Below are 19324 nucleotides of genomic sequence, written 5' to 3'. Positions count from 1 at the left end.
AGGTCTGTGTCCACGCAGTTGGGAAGGTAAACGATAAGTGATTTTTAAGAGGGGAGGGTTGAAAGACAAAAATTGCCTGTGTGAAGGGGTTGTGATGCCGTGCAAGTAAAGTTTACCTGTTACTTTATTGCCACAGTTTCCCTTTAAAGTAGGAGATTTTCTTTGAAGTATACTTGTAGAAAATGTGTGCGTTTGTTCAAGGCTGTATTTCGGTTCAAATTTAATTTAGGAAGCATTTCACTTTCAGTTCTTTTTACCCAGAAGTCTTTGTATAGCATTGTTTTCCAGGTGTTTGAAGCAAATGCAAGTAAGCAGAATCTGAGTGTTCTGTAGACAATGATGGTTTACATTTCTTTCTTTGCAGTTGTGTACTGGTAGAGGTAAATTTTATGTGTTGACTTTGAAAGGGACCCTCTGTACTAGTGTAGACCTGGTGTTTGGGTCAGGCACCAAGTCCTTTATGAGAATTAATTCTTGACTTCGCTATTCAATCACACCACCCACCCCCCCCCCACCCCCCCCCCCTCCACACACACAGGAGTTACTCCCCCCCCCTTTTTTCTTTGTTTTTTTAGCCTTTTACCATTTTATGTTAATGCTGGTAACAACAAATTCAGAGTAAGACCTTGCTTTTTCTGTTTTTCTGTTCATAAACTTTGTAAGTTTACCTCCAACTGTCTTTTTTAATTCCAGATTTGTGGAAGACTGAAAAAAGGAATTCTACTGTTGTGTTGTTATTTGTATCATCTGTGGTGTTGAAATTGTTGTTAACTGACTCATTTGGAAGACATTTTGTGATTTAACTAAGTTACAAATTTGAAATAACATTCCCCGGAACCTGTCTGAACTTGTGTACCGTAGCCCTGATAATGGTACTTGAACCACTAGTATTCTAGAGCTGTCACACACACCCCACCCCAACCCCCCCCCCCCCCCCCCCCCCCCTCCGAGAACTCATAGAACTGTTACAGGTTCAAGAGCCGGCGATCACATTCACAGGACCCCACCCTCTTCTCCTTTCTCTAACACCTGACTCATCATTACACATGACCTCACCTCTCTTCTCCTTTCTCTAACACCTGACTCATCATTACACAAGACCCCACCTCTCTTCTCCTTTCTCTAACACCTGACTCATCATTACACAAGACCCCACCTCTCTTCTCCTTAACACCTGACTCATCATTACACAAAACCCCACCTCTCTTCTCCTTTCTCTAACACCTGACTCATCATTACACAAGACACCACCTCTCTTCTCCTTTCTCTAACACCTGACTCATCATTACACATGACCCCACCTCTCTTCTCCTTTCTCTAACACCTGACTCATCATTACACAAGACCCCACCTCTCTTCTCCTTTCTCTAACACCTGACTCATCATTACACATGACCCCACCTCTCTTCTCCTTTTTCTAACACCTGACTCATCATTACACAAGACCCCACCTCTTCTCCTTTCTCTAACACCTGACTCATCATTACACAAGACCCCACCTCTCTTCTCCTTTCTCTAACACCTGACTCATCATTACACAAGACCCCACCTCTCTTCTCCTTTCTCTAACACCTGACTCATCATTACACATGACCCCACCTCTGTTCTCCTTTCTCTAACACCTGACTCATCATTACACAAGACCCCACCTCTCTTCTCCTTTCTCTAACACCTGACTCATCATTACACAAGACCCCACCTCTCTTCTCCTTTCTCTAACACCTGACTCATCATTACACATGACCCCACCTCTCTTCTCCTTTCTCTAACACCTGACTCATCATTACACAAGACCCCACCTCTCTTCTCCTTTCTCTAACACCTGACTCATCATTACACAAGACCCCACCTCTCTTCTCCTTTCTCTAACACCTGACTCATCATTACACAGGACCCCACCCCTCTTCTCTTTTCTCTAACACCTGACTCATCATTACACATGACCCCACCTCTCTTCTCCTTTCTCTAACACCTGACTCATCATTACACAAGACCCCACCTCTCTTCTCCTTTCTCTAACACCTGACTCATCATTACACAAGACCCCACCTCTCTTCTCCTTTCTCTAACACCTGACTCATCATTACACAAGACCCCACCTCTCTTCTCCTTTCTCTAACACCTGACTCATCATTACACAAGACCCCACCCCTCTTCTCCTTTCTCTAACACCTGACTCATCATTACACAGGACCCCACCCCTCTTCTCCTTTCTCTAACACCTGACTCATCATTACACAAGACCCCACCTCTCTTCTCCTTTCTCTAACACCTGACTCATCATTACACAAGACCCCACCTCTCTTCTCCTTGACACCTGACTCATCATTACACAAGACCCCACCTCTCTTCTCCTTTCTCTAACACCTGACTCATCATTACACAAGACCCCACCTCTCTTCTCCTTTCTCTAACACCTGACTCATCATTACACAAGACCCCACCTCTCTTCTCCTTTCTCTAACACCTGACTCATCATTACACAAGACCCCACCTCTCTTCTCCTTTCTCTAACACCTGACTCATCATTACACAAGACCCCACCTCTCTTCTCCTTTCTCTAACACCTGACTCATCATTACACAAGACCCCACCCCTCTTCTCCTTTCTCTAACACCTGACTCATCATTACACAGGACCCCACCCCTCTTCTCCTTTCTCTAACACCTGACTCATCATTACACAAGACCCCACCTCTCTTCTCCTTTCTCTAACACCTGACTCATCATTACACAAGACCCCACCTCTCTTCTCCTTGACACCTGACTTATCATTACACAAGACCCCACCTCTCTTCTCCTTTCTCTAACACCTGACTCATCATTACACAAGACCCCACCTCTCTTCTCCTTTCTCTAACACCTGACTCATCATTACACAAGACCCCACCTCTCTTCTCCTTTCTCTAACACCTGACTCATCATTACACAAGACCCCACCTCTCTTCTCCTTTCTCTAACACCTGACTCATCATTACACATGACCCCACCTCTCTTCTCCTTTCTCTAACACCTGACTCATCATTACACAAGACCCCACCTCTCTTCTCCTTTCTCTAACACCTGACTCATCATTACACAAGACCCCACCTCTCTTCTCCTTGACACCTGACTCATCATTACACAAGACCCCACCTCTCTTCTCCTTTCTCTAACACCTGACTCATCATTACACAAGACCCCACCTCTCTTCTCCTTTCTCTAACACCTGACTCATCATTACACAACAAGTGCTACTGAGCAAGTACAGAGGGTTTGAAGAATACCGTTTGATCAGGTATTTAGTAGAGCCTGTTTCATAGGAACTCCCCCCCCCCCCCCCCTTCTCTGTTGTAGCAGACTTGTCATAACATAAGTAGTGCTACTGACCAAGTACACAGGGTTTGAAGAATAAGGTTTAATCACTGAAGTAGGAGACTGTTTCATAGCCCCCCCCCCCCCCCCACCCCCCTCTCACAGACTTCCACCCCACCCCTTTTCTCTTTTCTGTTACTTCAGACTCATCATAAAACAAGTAGTGCCACTGACCAAACACACAAGGTTTGCAGAATTAGGTTTGAACTTTGATCAGTGAAGTAGGGGACTCTTTTCTGTTACACCAGACTAATCGTAACACAAGTACATGTACAGTGTATATAAGTGCTTCTGACCATGTACACATGGTTGGAAGAATAAGGTTTGATCAGTGAAGTAGAGGACTGTTAGCATGAAGGCCAGTAGAAGGTTGTTGAATGCCGGTGTAATCAGTGCCTGTACAGTTACAAGTCAGTGAGGCGTGGAAAGAGGGTGTCACGCTCTGGACAGGGTAATTGCCAAATTGGGGGCACCCACAAATTGGCCTGTATCACTTAGCCCTGTTTTGTAGACACTAAGGTGTTGTGTTGTGTGGAAAATTCCAGACCTTTTGGGCTTGAGAAATGATGTGCGATTTGGTAGTCTGGAGTAAATAACGACAGGATGAATTTTTCTGATATTTATTTTTGAGCTTGAGTTGAATGTACAGTCAAACCTGTCTATAGCGACCAGCCAAGGGACCAATCAAAAGTCGTCATTGAAGACAGGTGTTCTCCATGGAAAGTTGAATTATATAGGAAACAAAACATTGAGGATTCTTATGGGTGGTCAAAGTAGGCAGGTGGTGGTTCTGGAGAGGTGGTCGTGGAGGCAGGTTTAACTGTCCCCCCGCGGGTTAGGGGGAAGAATTTACCCGATGCTCCCCAGCATGTCGTAAGAGGCGACTAACGGATTCTGTTTTTCCTTTTACCCTTGTTAAGTGTTTCTTGTATAGAATATTAGTCAATGTTTGTAAAGATTTTAGTCAAGCAGTATGTAAGAAATGTTAAGTCCTTTGTACTGGAAACTTGCATTCTCCCAGTGAGGTCATATATTGTACTACTAGAGGAATACCCGGCTTCGCCGGGGTGAATCGCGAGACAGAGACAGACAGCGTGGCCAAATGTAACCGAGTGCCGAAGTCGAGTAAGCTTGCACAGTCTGGGACCCGCACAAGATCAAAGAGGTCAGTCAGATTGAAAAAGTGCAGCGTAGGGCAGCCCGTTTTGTTCTCAACAGACACAAACAAACGGCCAGCGTGGACGACATGCTCAACGAACTAGAGTGGCCCTCGCTAGAAGAACGCAGGAAAGAGGCCAGGCTCTCCATGCTGAAGAAGATCACATCGGGATCCGCACATGTGAGGTGCGAGGAGCTACACCTACTCGCCCCAAGGGCTAGAAGAGGAGTCCCCACAGAGAGACAGCAATTCAAGCGGATCCCAGCGAGAACAAACTACAGAAAGAACAGCTTCCTCCCAAGAACAATCAGGGACTGGAACGAGACCCCTTCATCCCTCCTCCTCTCACACCCCCAGGCCCCAGACTCCTGCATTGCGCAGGAGTCGAGTTCCTGCATTGTGCAGGAACTCCCCAGCCCCCAGTAGATTCTAGCTAGGGTTTTTTTTTTTTTTTCTTTTTTTTTTTTTTTTTCTTTTTTTTTCCTCTTTGGAATCTGCAACCCTCCACAATGTGACATAATGGTCAGCCTAAATGACCGTGGTCACAATATGGAAGAAGAAGAAGAAGAAGAAGTCCACTCAAACGGGATTGAGAAAAACTGTTATGGCTTCTGGAAGGAAGGCCTGATTATTCAGTCACACACCAATGCCGCCAGACCACATCACAAACAGAACTGTACAATCCACAGGTGTTGCCTCCACACACACACACACACACACAAACACACACACACAGAGAAGCCGTATATATATATGTATATCTATATCTATAAATATATAGAGATAGGTGACAGTGTATTTTTCGCGTGGCTATAAATTGATTCGACCTTTTCACTTTGACAGTAAGAACAACTTCCGGGTGCAAGGGAAGCGTTCTGGACAGCGCAGTGACATTCTAAAAATAGTAACGTAGTAACGGGAATATGGATTGACGCCACACGAAGGAAGGGAGATAAACGCTGAAAACACTGGAGAAGATAAAGAGAAAAACCCAAATCGGTTCAGGGCTGCGCGCTCAGAGCACGTGTTGAAATATCTCATGTCGAGTCCCATCGCTGTCGACGACGCCAAATGTAACCGAGTGCCGAAACACCACAATCATATGTGAAGCCGAAGTCCACTCAAACGGGATTGAGAATAACTGTTATGGCTTCTGGAAGGAAGGCCTGAACATATATAGACACACACCAATGCTGCCAGACCACATCACAAACAGAACTCTACAATCCACAGGTGTTGCCCACACACACACACAAACACACACAGAGACGCCGTATATATATATGTATATCTATATCTATAAATATATAGAGATAGGTGACAGTGTATTTTTGGCGTGGCTATAAATTGATTCGACCTTTTCACTTTGACAGTAAGAACAACTTACGGGTGCAAGGGAAGCGTTCTGGACAGTGCAGTGACATTCTAAAAATAATAACGTAGTAACGGGAATATGGATTGACGCCACACGAAGGAAGGGAGATAAACGCAAAACACTGGAGAAGATAAGGAAGAGTTACTGGGAATGGTGAAATGAACAGAAAAACCAAAATCGGTTCAGCGCTGCGCGCTGAGAGCACGTGTTGAAATATCTCAGTCGATGAGGTTGTGTCCGGGGTGTAGCTGAATACGGTGTCCAAATTTGAAAAAGATCCACCGAGAACTTTGGCGTTGTGATGTGGTCTAGCGGCTTTGGTGTGTCGGTATGGGGGCCCGGGTAGCTCAGGTGGAATCAAAATCGGTTCAGCGCTGCGCGCTGAGAGCACGTGTTGAAATATCTCATCGATGAGGTTATGTCCGGGGTCTCTCTGAATAAGCCCACCAAATTTGAAGCAGATCCATCGAGAACTTTGGCCGTGCATCGCGCACAGACACACAGACAGACACACAGACAGACACACAGACACTAGTCGTATATATATATAGACGTTGCAAGCCCCTGGAGCAAATGTTTTGATTAGTGCTTTTGTGAACAAGAAACAATTAACAAGTGGCTCTATTCCATCTCCCGGCCCCCTTTCACCGTCGCGATATAACCTTGAACGGTTGAAAACGACGTTAAACACCAAATAAAGAAAGAAAAAGGTTTGACTGTACCATCTTTGCCGAACATACATGCAGGCTCATAAGCATGCAATCACCAGTGTACATTTGTTGCTGTCAATTAACCTTGTCTCCTCCTCCCAGCCCACAAACAAGATCATAAACAACAAGCCATTCAGAAAAGGAGAATGAGAAAAATTAAGACATAGCAAGAAATAGTATTTGCGTTTGGAAAACATGAGTTTATGCATCTGATTACCTTTTAATTTGTGACATGACATTTGGACATTTATATCTGTGATCTTTAGCATGTAAGTGCATGCTGAAAGGCATTGCATTAAGAAGCCACTCCATTTCTACACTAGAGAACATTCAAAGTTGACTTTAATGAAAACGTTCTATCTTTCAAAATGTTGAAATCAAAGACTACATTCAAGTAGACCGCTAGATAACAGTTCATTAAGCAATGTCTGAATTTAAACAGGTGACAAGATCTGTACAAATGGAAAACAAGAGTCACAGAGTACATTGATTTATTTTAGGGTTCACCTAGGACTGTAAATTCACACTTTGCTGGTGCCATGGTGTCTTTTGAAAGTCAAGTGTGGCGCTTTTACCGTTGCGATTCACAATTGAAGTGGAAGATTTGTAACCATTTATTTGACGTAAATCTCACTACCGTTGTTTTACAAATGTTGCCGAAGTATATTTTGATTACACTAGGATCAGGTACTTTTTAGTAGACCAGGGATTGAACTCTACACAGTTTCTTTCAAGAGTAACAGGACTTTTAATCGTGATTTATTTTAATAGTGAGGAACCGGATAACCTCGTTGCGGCTATATAAATCTTTTGTTTGGCATAGAAACGGTCTGATAATCCTTGCTTTTATTAATTTTCTGTGCAAGATAAGACCATAATACCACATGTAAAACAATTAACAAATTAAAACTGTTGCATACACCTACGGTATTTTTTTTATTGTGTGAACATACATTTTCATTTATGAATATTTTTAACCATTAACTAAAAGAATGAAACAGTGGCAAGAATGAGGAAGGTACGTTATCTGTACAGTGATTGAAATTAAATAAAATTAGCATTTGGTGGCATGTTGAATCTTGCAGGCTTTTTTTCTCTCTTTTTGTTTTACCAAATAGCGCTCACTCGTGATCTTGAGCTTGCACTTGTATGATTCATTTTCTGGGATTTTTGCTGAGCTCAGTACACATGCACATTTTTGCTGTTATGTTTCGTGTAAGCGGAGGGATATAGTTTCTTTGGGAAATTGCATTCATCTTTGTCATGGTGCTTGTTTGTTTGTTTGTTTGTTTGCTTAACGCCCAGCCGACCACGAAGGGCCATATCAGGGCGGTGCTGCTTTGACATATAACGTGCGCCACACACAAGACAGAAGTCGCAGCACAGGCTTCATGTCTCACCCAGTCACATTATTCTGACACCAGACCAACCAGTCCTAGCACTAACCCCATAATGCCAGGCGGAGCAGCCACTAGATTGCCAATTTTAAAGTCTTAGGTATGACCCGGCCGGGGTTCGAACCCACGACCTCCCGATCACGGGGCCGACGCCTTACCACTAGGCCAACCGTGCCGGTATGTTTTGAAATTCCTACATTATATCCCTCTTTCATGGAAAGACACATTATATCCCTCTTTCATGGAAAGACACATTATATCCCTCTTTCATGGAAAGACACATTATATCCCTCTTTCATGGAAAGACACATGATATCCCTCTTTCATGGAAAGACACATTATATCCCTCTTTCATGGAAAGACACATTATATCCCTCTTTCATGGAAAGACACATTATATCCCTCTTTCATGGAAAGACACATATCCCTCTTTCATGGAAAGACACATGATATCCCTCTTTCATGGAAAGACACATGATATCCCTATTTCATGGAAAGACACATGATATCCCTCTTTCATGGAAAGACACATTATATCCATCTTTCATGGAAAGACACATTATATCCCTCTTTCATGGGCATGTGTTCATGGTCTGCCCCTTTAAGGCCTCCATAAATCTGAGATAATCGGGTCTTAAAAAGGAGGGAGTCTAATCAGGCATGGGAATTGTCCGCGGAACGGCGGATTTCTGCCGATTTTTTTTTTTTGTTCCGCCGAAAAAGCAAAAGTGTCCACCGAAAAAATAAAGGGGGAAGGCACACAAAAAAAGCACCGGTTATTTTTGCCTTTGCGCAAAAGCCCGCAAAAACTTTCTGTACTTTGTTCACGCACTGCTACCGCCCGCCTCAGTTACTTGAACTTTTATGTTTGAAAGTAAACCAGATTGCACCGATTGTGTTACAAGTTATATTTTCCTGTTTGTCTTAACAGATAAATTTTTTAACAAATTTAAACCATATAATACATGTATATATTTTTTTTCTTCAAAAAAGCAAAAATTGGTACATTTTTTTACTAAAAACTCTGATTCTAAAAACAGAATTTAATGGCAAACTTGGAGCTCAGATGACACCAGATTGCACCATCTGGGTTCTTTGGAGAACATTTTTTCCGGGGGGGCTAGCCCCCGGACCCCCCTAGTAAGGCTAGGCGCTTCGCGTCTTCAGTTATACATTTTCAGCCTTTTTTACCATTTTCAATTCCCATGCCTGAGTCTTAAATTGGGGGGTCTTAAAAGGGGGGTTCCACTGTAACATGTTTTCGAAGGAGAGGATGCCCCACCCTCCTCCTCCTCTCCAAGAAAAAATAATAGGAAAGCATTACCTACATACCACTTTGCTCCTCTGTTTTGCTATATTTACTTTGCTGAGCGTCATGCTTTTAAAAGCATTTCAGTTTGCACTGTGAGCTACTCATCATTTTTTCATGGAAAGACTCATTATATCCCTCTTTCATGGACATCACAGTGTTCATGGTCTTCCTGAACAGTGGAACCCCCAGTTTTAAGACCTCCATAAATCTGAGAAAATCAGGTCTTAAAAAGGAGGGAGTCTTAAAATGGAGGTAATTTTACAGAGGCAGTGAACAGAAAGTCTGAGAAAACAATGTCTTAAAAAGGAGGGGGAGTCTTATTAAAATGGGGGTTTGAAAACGACGTTAAACACCAAATAAAGAAAGAAAGTATTAAAATGGGGGTAATTTTACAGAGGCAGTGAACAGAAAGTCTGAGAAAACAATGTCTTAAAAAGGAGGGGGAGTCTTATTAAAATGGGGGTTTGAAAACGACGTTAAACACCAAATAAAGAAAGAAAGTATTAAAATGGGGGTAATTTTACAGAGGCAGTGAACAGAAAGTCTGAGAAAACAAGGTCTTAAAAAGGAGGGAGTCTTAAATTGGGGGGTCTTAAAAGGGGGGTTCCACTGTATTGCAAAGTTCATTGATCTCGGAGGTTAAAAGCCCCAGCTACTTAGCGTGATTCTGGCCATTTATATCCATCTCGTTTGCTTGGGTTTCTTGTTTATTGAGTTTTTAATCGATCCACGTGTTTGCTGTTTTAAAATGAGGAGTGCAGTGTATCTTGCAGGGCGCAACAAGATATGAATCGGCAGCAGATTTGTGTTGACAGAAAATCTTGTCTGGGAAGTTTGTGACAGAATTGTAAATGGTTCAGGTAGAAGTTGAGATTATGCTGACTAGGTGGGGCATGACAATGGAACCTCCGTTTCATGTAAATTTGTGAATCACACTGTCTTGCACAGTCATGTAGGTGTGCAGCTTGAGTGGTTTGAAGCGCCCCTGGTGAATGGGTGATGATTGACTTGCTCCTGATTGTAAGGTGCTGGCACTCTGCTCACCTTCAAGCTCTATGAGCTCCTCGTCCAGATCCCCAGCAGATACATTCGTTTGGACACAGTCATATTGGGGGTACTGTGAAGTATATTATTGTGGGGTTGAGAGAACTGAATAAAGTAGATTTTTTTTTACAAGGAAGAAGATTTAATTTTAAGGCTGGGCCTTTTCTTAAAATGTGTCTGTGTGATCTTTACCTTGCAAGAAGATATTAAGATGAATCAGCAGCTGAATTGTGTTTGCAGAACATATGCAGAGTTTTTGCTTTCTAGAGAGAGAGAGAGAGAGAGAGAGAGTGAGAGAGACAATGGCAATGACAATGACAATGACAATTCTTTATTTTACGAGGGTAACAGAATAAGCATAGGAATACTTGTATGCATCTGACCCTCGCCCTAAAGAAGGACTAAATCTACTATGATAACTACTACTACATGAATACATAATAAGTGAAATGGTATGTTTATGAACATAAGCGCATTATATGGAAACATTGTAGTTCATAAATGTTTATGACCAGGTGCAAAGCAAAAAATGTGTAAAAGTCAGATTAATATGCAATAGTACATCAACTCTGCAAAATGATGGATTTTGTGCAGAACATCATAAATTCGTGAAAAAAACCCACGTTAATTCAAAAAATGAGTGACTGTATCCGAAAGGCACATTAATGCGATATATAATTGTTTTTGAAAGAATCTGTACTTAAGAGAGAGAGAGAGAGAGAGAGAGAGAGAGAGAGAGAGAGAGAGAGAGAGAGAGAGAGAGAGAGAGAGAGAGAGAGAGAGAGAGAGAGAGAGAGAGAGAGAGAGAGAGAGAGAGAGAGAGAGAGAGATATCTAAACACACCACTGGAGAAGATGTGATGGTAGGGAGGAGGGGGGTGGGGATGATTCCACGGTACCATGTTGACAGAAATTGTCAATGAAAGGTTGTTCCAAGACTTACAGTGCAGGCCTGTATGCAGCAGTCACTGTCTTGATCAGTGTATTGTTCCCCCATAGCAGGGAGTCCAACATGATGAAAACATTCCTTCAGAGCTGGTATTGTTGGCGTGCGCTGACTGAACAGGTGTGATTTTCAACATGTGACGTGCCCTCCTGACTTTGTCATGCCAGTCTTTCATAGCTGTGACCCAGCAGAGGTAACTGAAGAGTCTGGGAGTACAATGTTAGACTTGTTGGCATTGTTTGCAGGACAGAGAATTACTGTAACAGAGGGCTGATATATGCTGTCAGCGTTTTCTCGACTTTTGACCTAAAGGGCTGGTGCTTCTGAATAATGTTTTGACACATTCGAAGTTAGTTCTTGGGTGGTTGTTACGAAGAATGGTGTCCTGAATTGTTCGTTACTGTCACTGTTGGAAAGTAAAGTTGGTTGCGTAAAAGGTCTCTTCAAGATACCCAGTTTCCAGGATTGTTGTCCTTGGGAGTGAATATTATTCCGATCTCCCAGGTCAACTTATGTGCAGACCTGCTAGTGACTTAACCCCCTTCGTGTGTACACGCAAGCACGAGACAAAGTGCGCACGGAAAAGATCCTGTAATCCATGTCAGAGTTTGGTGGGTTATGGAAACACGAAAATACCCAGCATGCCTACTCAACGAAAGCGGAGTGCAGCTGACTATGCTCTCAGAGTATAGTGTGGGGAATTCAAATGGGCAAACAAGCTCACACGTAACCAGAAAATTCTGGAACGCTGAAGAAGAAGAAGTAATGTCCTTGGGTGCTCAGTCTGTCCTGTATACCTGCACCCTTCCCTTGTAAATGATCACATTTACCGCCACCTATCCAGGCTTTCACGTGGAAGTCAGTGTTCTTAGCTTGGTAAATCAATCTGAAACTGGCATAATAAATGAATTTAAGTCACTTAACAGAAATGTTTCTTCTCTGGTAGAATTTCGGTTCTACAGGCCTGAAAGTGGCGAGTATTTTACTCGCCATGGCGAGTAGAAATCTGTAAATGGCGAGTAGAATTGTTAATCAACTCACCAAAGGCGAGTAAAGTTGCTGAAACACTGAATTGAAATGGTTGGTTTGACAAGTAAAATTTGCTCTCTGGCTAGTAAATTATGAGAAGTACTAGACAAAGGCGAGACTGCCCCATTTTGTGGACTTTCAGCGCTGTTCTAGCATTTTGATGGTACATGTATTGATAAATATGCAGGTTGATTTGCACAAGTTGCAGTTGAATAGTCTTAGTACATTGTATTAAGCGTTAGTAACGATCAGTATGATTACCTTGCTCTTATCTTTATTCCTTGTGTGTGACTTCACATGGTTCCGCCCCGTGATCGGGAGGTCGTGGGTTCGAACCCTGGCCGGGTCATATCTAAGACTTTAAAATTGGCAATCTAGTGGCTGCTCCGCCTGGCGTCTGGCATTATGGGGTTAGTGCTAGCTAGGACTGGTTGGTCCGGTGTCAGAATAATGTGACTGGGTGAGACTTGTGTGCTGCGACTTCTGTCTTGTGTGTGGCGCACGTTATATGTCAAAGCAGCACCGCCCTGGTATGGCCCTTCCTGGTCGGCTGGGCGTTAAGCAAACAAACAAACATTAATTTACAAACAAACTTCACATGGTGGTGTACAGTTTGGGGTATGCTTGTGAATTGAATTTATTTCTGTAGGCACAATTGGTGCATTGGGACCAGGAAATATTCATTTTGTAGCTGTTTGACGCAGAGATTCTTCTTCTCTTATCTCAGCCCAAATGCTGTAAATAACATGATCTTGAGAGCGTAGTGGTTGTCAAATAGGTAGGGGCAGGGGGCACAGAACCCGTGTAATGATCGTGCATGACCCTGAATACATCTACCTGGCTTTTCGCCTGCCTGCGAGTTGTCACAACCAGGTGAAAATTATGGCTCCCTTTGGCACCTTCCTGGAAATATAGGTGTTCTGCACTGACTTTGGTTTGGTGTGTGTGTGTCTCTGTCTGTGTCTGTGTCTCTGTGTGTGACTGTGTCTGTGAATGTGTGTGTTTTCACACTGTTGCTGCAATAGAAAACAAATTCCAGCTTTTAATGGGCGTGTGTGTGTGTGCGTGCACACATTTGTGCATTAATGTGAGCTGTATGTCAATGCTTGTGAGTGCAGCAGTGCTGATCAAAATTCACACAAACAGGATTTAAACTTAAGCTTCTTTTTTATGTACATAATTAATGTGTTTAAGCAGAAATGAAAGGGGACCAACCAAACGCGCAGGTGTCTAATATGCACAGGTGGTTGTTAACGAAAGGGGAATTATACAGGACGGAACCTCATCGGGGATCCCACAGGTGGTTGTTAGCGAAAGGGGAATTATACAGGACGGAACCTCATCGGGGATCCCACAGGTGGGTGTTATGGGCAGGTGGTCCTTGTTAAAAGATGGTCGCAAGGGCATGAGGTTCCACTGTAATTATCCATCACGTTGATTCGTTGATGACACAACCATTTGTCGAAAGTAGCGTAGGCACCCGGTCTGCTCCCCGCCTAAAAAAGGCCAGTGCCGTTCCGTCTTCGAGGGACTGCGTGGGTTTCATTTCAGTGTTTTCCTTCTCCTAGACGAGTTTCCTTCCATGGATGATGAGCCTCCTCTACCCTCGTTTTGAATTCAGAGTGGTCTTCTCTTAGGATAGCTGCCTGCCAGGGTTGACGAGCCTATCCTGCCCGGCTATTTGACCCATAGCTGGGGGTTGGTTCGTGGGCACCAGGGCGTTTCCACACACCGGTGGGCCTGCATGCCGCACGTCAAGGGGCCAACACAGTATGAAAGAGGGCAAAGTATAGGCGTTGGGCTGTGGTGGTTCTGGAGATGTTGTTTTTGCGTGTGCGGTGAGGAGTAAAAGCAGCTTGTGGGGACCAAAAGGGGGAGGGAACAGAACAAGAGTTTCCCCCCCTTGTTCTTGTAGCGCTAATCACTTAATCTGCCTGTGGTCCCTCCATGTCCAACCAAACTGTTAATTCACAAATGATTGACTTGGTATTGTGAAAGAAAGACTTGTAAGTGGGGTGGACGCTGTAGTGGTCAACAAGAAAACCTCAGTCTAGAGTCAGTACGCAGAACCTTGAAACTTTTGTGGAACACTGCGTTGTTATGGTTACTATGCAGAACGTTGAAACTTTTGTGGAACAGGCATTGTCATGGTAACGTTAAGAATGGTGAAGGTTCTGTCGAACAGGCGTTGTTATTGTTGTGGTAACGTGGTTAGTGTCCACTGAATTGTTTTCCCAAGTTGAATTGCCCAAGTTCCTAATGGGATAAGAATCCTTAATCTCTTGCTAAAAGTCAGAAATCCAGGAGCATATTCAGTTGATAGTCGTCGTCGGCTCCTGTGGCGCACCCGCCAACCACCAACCCAGGCGGGTTATCCAGATTATCCAGATCCAGTTGGAGTCTTTCACTGGAGCTCTGGTTGACAGGTTCTAAGTCTTGGCCATAAGAATTATTTGATGGGGGGGGGGGGGGGGGGGGGAGGGGGTAGGTAGCTGAATCTGTAACTGTGAGGACTTTCAAATCTCTATAGGACTAGTGCCTTTCAAATGACTGGGAAACTTCTGAGCTATGTCGGCTCACTCCAACACAAAGGAACTGGTGAAACGTATGCTGAGATCTGTAGAACTAGAACAATATCTGGGAGTGGGAGTTACATTCAAGGTTAGCAGGCAGTTATGGAACAAGTGGCTGCAGGTGAGGAGAACTAGCACAATATCTGGGAGTGGGAGTTACATTCAAGGTTAGCAGGCAGTTATGGAACAAGTGGCTGCAGGTGAGGAGAACTAGCACAATATCTGGGAGTGGGAGTTACATTCAAGGTTAGCAGGCAGTTATGGAACAAGTGGCTGCAGGTGAGGAGAACTAGAACAATATCTGGGAGTGGGAGTTACATTCAAGGTTAGCAGGCAGTTATGGAACAAGTGGCTGCAGGTGAGGAGAACTAGCACAATATCTGGGAGTGGGAGTTACAGTCAAGGTTAGCAGGCAGTTATGGAACAAGTGGCTGCAGGTGAGGAGAACTAGAACAATATCTGGGAGTGGGAGTTACAGTCAAGGTTAGCAGGCAGTTATGGAACAAGTGGTTGCAGGTGAGGAGAACTAGAACAAGATAACAACAAAAATGTACTGACCAGATACAAACATGATCACGGAAAAGTAAGAACCCGTCTTCTTCAGCAAGAATATGATGGAAAAACTAAAGAGGAAAAACAGAGAGTTGACAGGGAGAGAGAACGTAGAAAATAAGTTCAGAAGAAAACAGACAGGACCTATACCTAACCTCACACACAGAAAAAACAAAACAAAAAAAAGTTTGTTGGCAGTGTTGGGATTGGGTTTTCTCTTTGGTGATTAGCTACCAATATGAGATTAAAATGACGATGGTGTTGGTTCTCAGCATTGGTCACTACTTTACAGATCATTGGCACAATATGTTGCCACACCTGCCCAGCTCGTGTACGCTCCACTGAAGATGTACAGGTAGAAAAGTTGGGTAAGGGAGGGGGGGGGGGGGGGGGGGGGGAAGGGGGGAGCGAGGGAAGCTGGGTTTTAGTACTCAACAAGAGAAAAGTGTGTGGGGGGAGGGGGTTGGTTGGAGGGGATATATATATAGGTAGTGAGTGAATTTTGAGTGTCACTCGCACACTAACCTGTCTCGTCGAGAGGCATATAAAGTAGCGCGAGTATCGACCATTGCTACTTGTGGGCCGTGCGAGGAACTGTGGAGAGCTATCATCAAACTGTTGGTGAAACTACCAGGTAAGTCTGTGGACCACTCTCTCCAACACTGTAATGCTTTGTACCGGCCGTGTTTTACAGCAAGGTTGCCCTGTCCGCAGGTATAGGTACTCACCTGAGACAGGTGTAGTGGAGAGTGAAAGGTACGCTGTAGTGCTTCCAACACCGCTCATGAGGGGACTTGTACTGTTTTGTTGACTTTCCCTCAATCCCCCCCCCCTCCCACCTTGATTCCTCCCACCCCTCCCATTTCCTGATCTACAAAGACTGCAGAGTGCAATGGAATGGGACAATGGTGTATGTGGGGGCTGGGACAGCATGAAAGCTGTCTTTGTGTCTTGGAGTGCTAGCCCGGTTTTGTTCCATTGACTTTTTGTTGTTCACTTTCTGTGCTTGAATTCAAACTTCTGTTTCCTCTTTGGAGTGGTGTGCATGCATGGACTGTAGTTTACATCAGCTTCAACAAGCTGGACAATTCTCTGGTTTTTCATTTCGGAATTTGGACTTTTTGTGGTCTTTCATGCTCGGGGATATCACATAGACTTTGAGCTGAGAGCCGGTCTTTGTGAAGCTTGTTGACTGTTACAAGTTGTGTTTGTGTAGGGCCTTTGTTGTATGGCTGGCAATACAAAGTTCATGCTGTAAACATTCGGTGAAGTGTCTATTGACACACATGAATAGAGAACCTGGAGTTATTTGATACCAGTGTCAATGAGTGTTTGTTGGAGAACTTGTTAAAAGAGTAATATTGATTTGACCCACGAACCTAGAGAAAAAAGGCAGTTTGTTTTTCGTTTTCATTTATTGATGAATTGAGACAGGTTCTGGTCCCTAAGGATTCTATGCAGTGAGCCTTCTAATAAGATATTGTTAAATGAGTATGTTGATTATCATGTGTTGATTGCACCCATACAAAAACCAGGAAAACGCATTGTTTTTCTTTTTCCACGCAAAGGATATTTTGTGAACTCAATAGACGCATGTCAATTTTGTTTGTGCACACAGTTTTTGTGGACATATCTTAGTGTTTTGGTGTGGATGAAGGCTTCCCCAGAGTACTGAGTGGTGTAGAGTTCAGCTGGAATTGATTGCACGTTGACAACAAAATGGCTGGACGTGATGAGAATTTTGACGGTGGTTGTGAGGGGAAGGAGGGAGATTACCCACCAGAAATGTTAGACCCTGACGACGTAGAAACTTTTGAGAAACATCCGTTACCAAAGCAACCTGGATATGTTTCGCGTATTGTGAAAGAAGCAAGTATCTTTGTCTTATTAATTTGAATTTGAGGATGAAAGTTCAGTTGAATGCTTCAGTTTATAATCTCTCACAGGTGCCAGGAGACTGGTTCTGCTTAACTCTCACTTGGTCTATTTGCACTTGTATGCATTTCGAGCATTTACTTCCCTCTGTTTTTCATTATCATATGCATTTTTTTTTCTGGGCAATAAATGGTTTGTGCACTGGGTATTCTGTATAGTGTTTCTGTGTCAAGAGTTCTGGTGTATGTTATCTTGGATAAACATAACTCAATTCTTTTTTGATCAAGATGAGAGAGGAATATGGCAGAACTGATGACAGTTTGGTACATTTCTGTTGTACAGTGAAACCCCCCTTTAAAGACCCCCCTCCCCCTTTCCCAATTTAAGAATTCCCCCTTTTTAAGACCTTGTTTTTCTCTCCCCAGAGTTGTTGTTCATAACCTCTGTATAATTACCTCCCTTTGACTCTCCTGACTTTTGTGATTTTTGGATGTCTTCAAGGAGGGGTTCCACTGTATTCAAATGATTTCAAGCTAGAAATCAGCTTCACTAAAACCAGGCCTTCTTTCAAACAAACAAACAAATCTGGGAATATTTTTATGGTCCTCTACATCTTGTCGTTGACATGTCTGATCACGTCTTTTGCATTCTTCTTCTGATTGTTCTGACTTAAATGTGGGTGGGTGGGAGGTCACTGGGTGGCCGAGTGGTAACGCACTTGTGCTCGGAAGCGAGAGGTTGCGAGTTCGACCCTGGGTCAGGGCGTTAGCAATTTTCTCCCCCCTTTCCTAACCTAGGTGGTGGGTTCAAGTGCTAGTCTTTCGGATGAGACGAAAAACCGAGGTCCCTTCGTGTACACTACATTGGGGTGTGCACGTTAAAGATCCCACAATTGACAAAAGGGTCTTTCCTGGCAAAATTGTATAGGCATAGATAAAAATGTCCACAAAATACCCGTGTGACTTGGAATAATAGGCCGGGAAAAGTACTCGATATGCGCCGAAATGGCTGCGATCTGCTGGCCGATGTGAATGCGTGATGTATTGTGTAAAAAAATTCCATCTCACACGATATATATAAATCCCTGCGCCTTGAATATGTGCGTGATATAAATTACATAAAATAAAAATAAAAAAATAACAAAATAAATCCCTGCGCTTAGAACTGTACCCACGGAATACGCGCGATATAAGCCTCATATTGATTGATTGATAATGTGGGCTGAGGTTTAAGACTTAGAGTTGTGTCTTCTGCAATTGGTCTTATCTTATTTTAACAATGTACTTTTGTAAAGTTCCTTTGATGGTGACCACATCAGTGCTTGAACTTTGAAGAAAGCAATTCCAAGTTTCAATCCTACTTTGTGGATTTCACCGCTTCATATTTTTATGCCGCTGAGACTGTACTGGCTTCTAAATATTCCTACAGTTTCTTTCTTTTTACTTGAAGGGCGGCAGTGCGCTGGGTGAAGACAGCACGTCCAAGGCGCTGGTGCAGCAGAACATGGAACTTGATATTCAGTATTTATTCAAATTACTCACTAAATATTCATACCGTCTCTTTCTTGGTTCAGCTGGACACGACCTTGAAGACGGCAGTGGGCTGGGTGAAGACAGCACATCCAAATCGCCAGGACATGGAAATTAATATTCAGTATCTATTCAAATTACTCACTAAATATTCATACCGTCTCTTCCTCGTTGCAGCTGGAGACAAGCTTGAAAGGCGGCAGCATGCTGGGTGAAGACAGCACGTCCAAGTCGCTGGTGCAGCAGAACCTAGAGCTGCGTCGCAAGCTGGAGGAGGAGCACAGCGGCTACAAGCGCAAGCTGCAGGCCTACCAGGACGGGCAGCAGAGACAGGCTCAGCTCGTCCAGAAACTCCAGGCAAAGGTGGGTTGGAGCTTATTGGTTTTGGTTGATGTAGTTGATAGGGGCACAGCAGCACCAAGTGTTACGCTTGTAGCCAAGCTTAGATTTATTGCTTGGCTCAAACAAATG

The 19324-nt window shown here is 43.6% G+C and overlaps 1 protein-coding gene across 5 annotated transcripts in view; it reads left to right on the top strand.

Annotated features, from left to right (window-relative positions):
* LOC138978848 (rootletin-like) overlaps positions 1-19324 on the top strand; it is a 120588-nt gene that overhangs the window by 31221 nt on the left and 70043 nt on the right. For all 5 annotated transcript variants that reach the window (XM_070351640.1, XM_070351641.1, XM_070351642.1 and 2 more), the window contains exon 3: positions 19031-19216. In XM_070351640.1, the coding sequence (XP_070207741.1) occupies positions 19031-19216 (186 nt within the window). The remainder of the gene's footprint in view (positions 1-19030; positions 19217-19324) is intronic.

Source organism: Littorina saxatilis, linkage group LG10 (genome assembly GCF_037325665.1).
Source record: "Littorina saxatilis isolate snail1 linkage group LG10, US_GU_Lsax_2.0, whole genome shotgun sequence".
NCBI classification, from domain to species: domain Eukaryota; kingdom Metazoa; phylum Mollusca; class Gastropoda; order Littorinimorpha; family Littorinidae; genus Littorina; species Littorina saxatilis.
The sequence above is the reverse complement of the archived record's forward strand: the minus strand, read 5'-3'. Positions and strand labels throughout refer to the sequence as shown.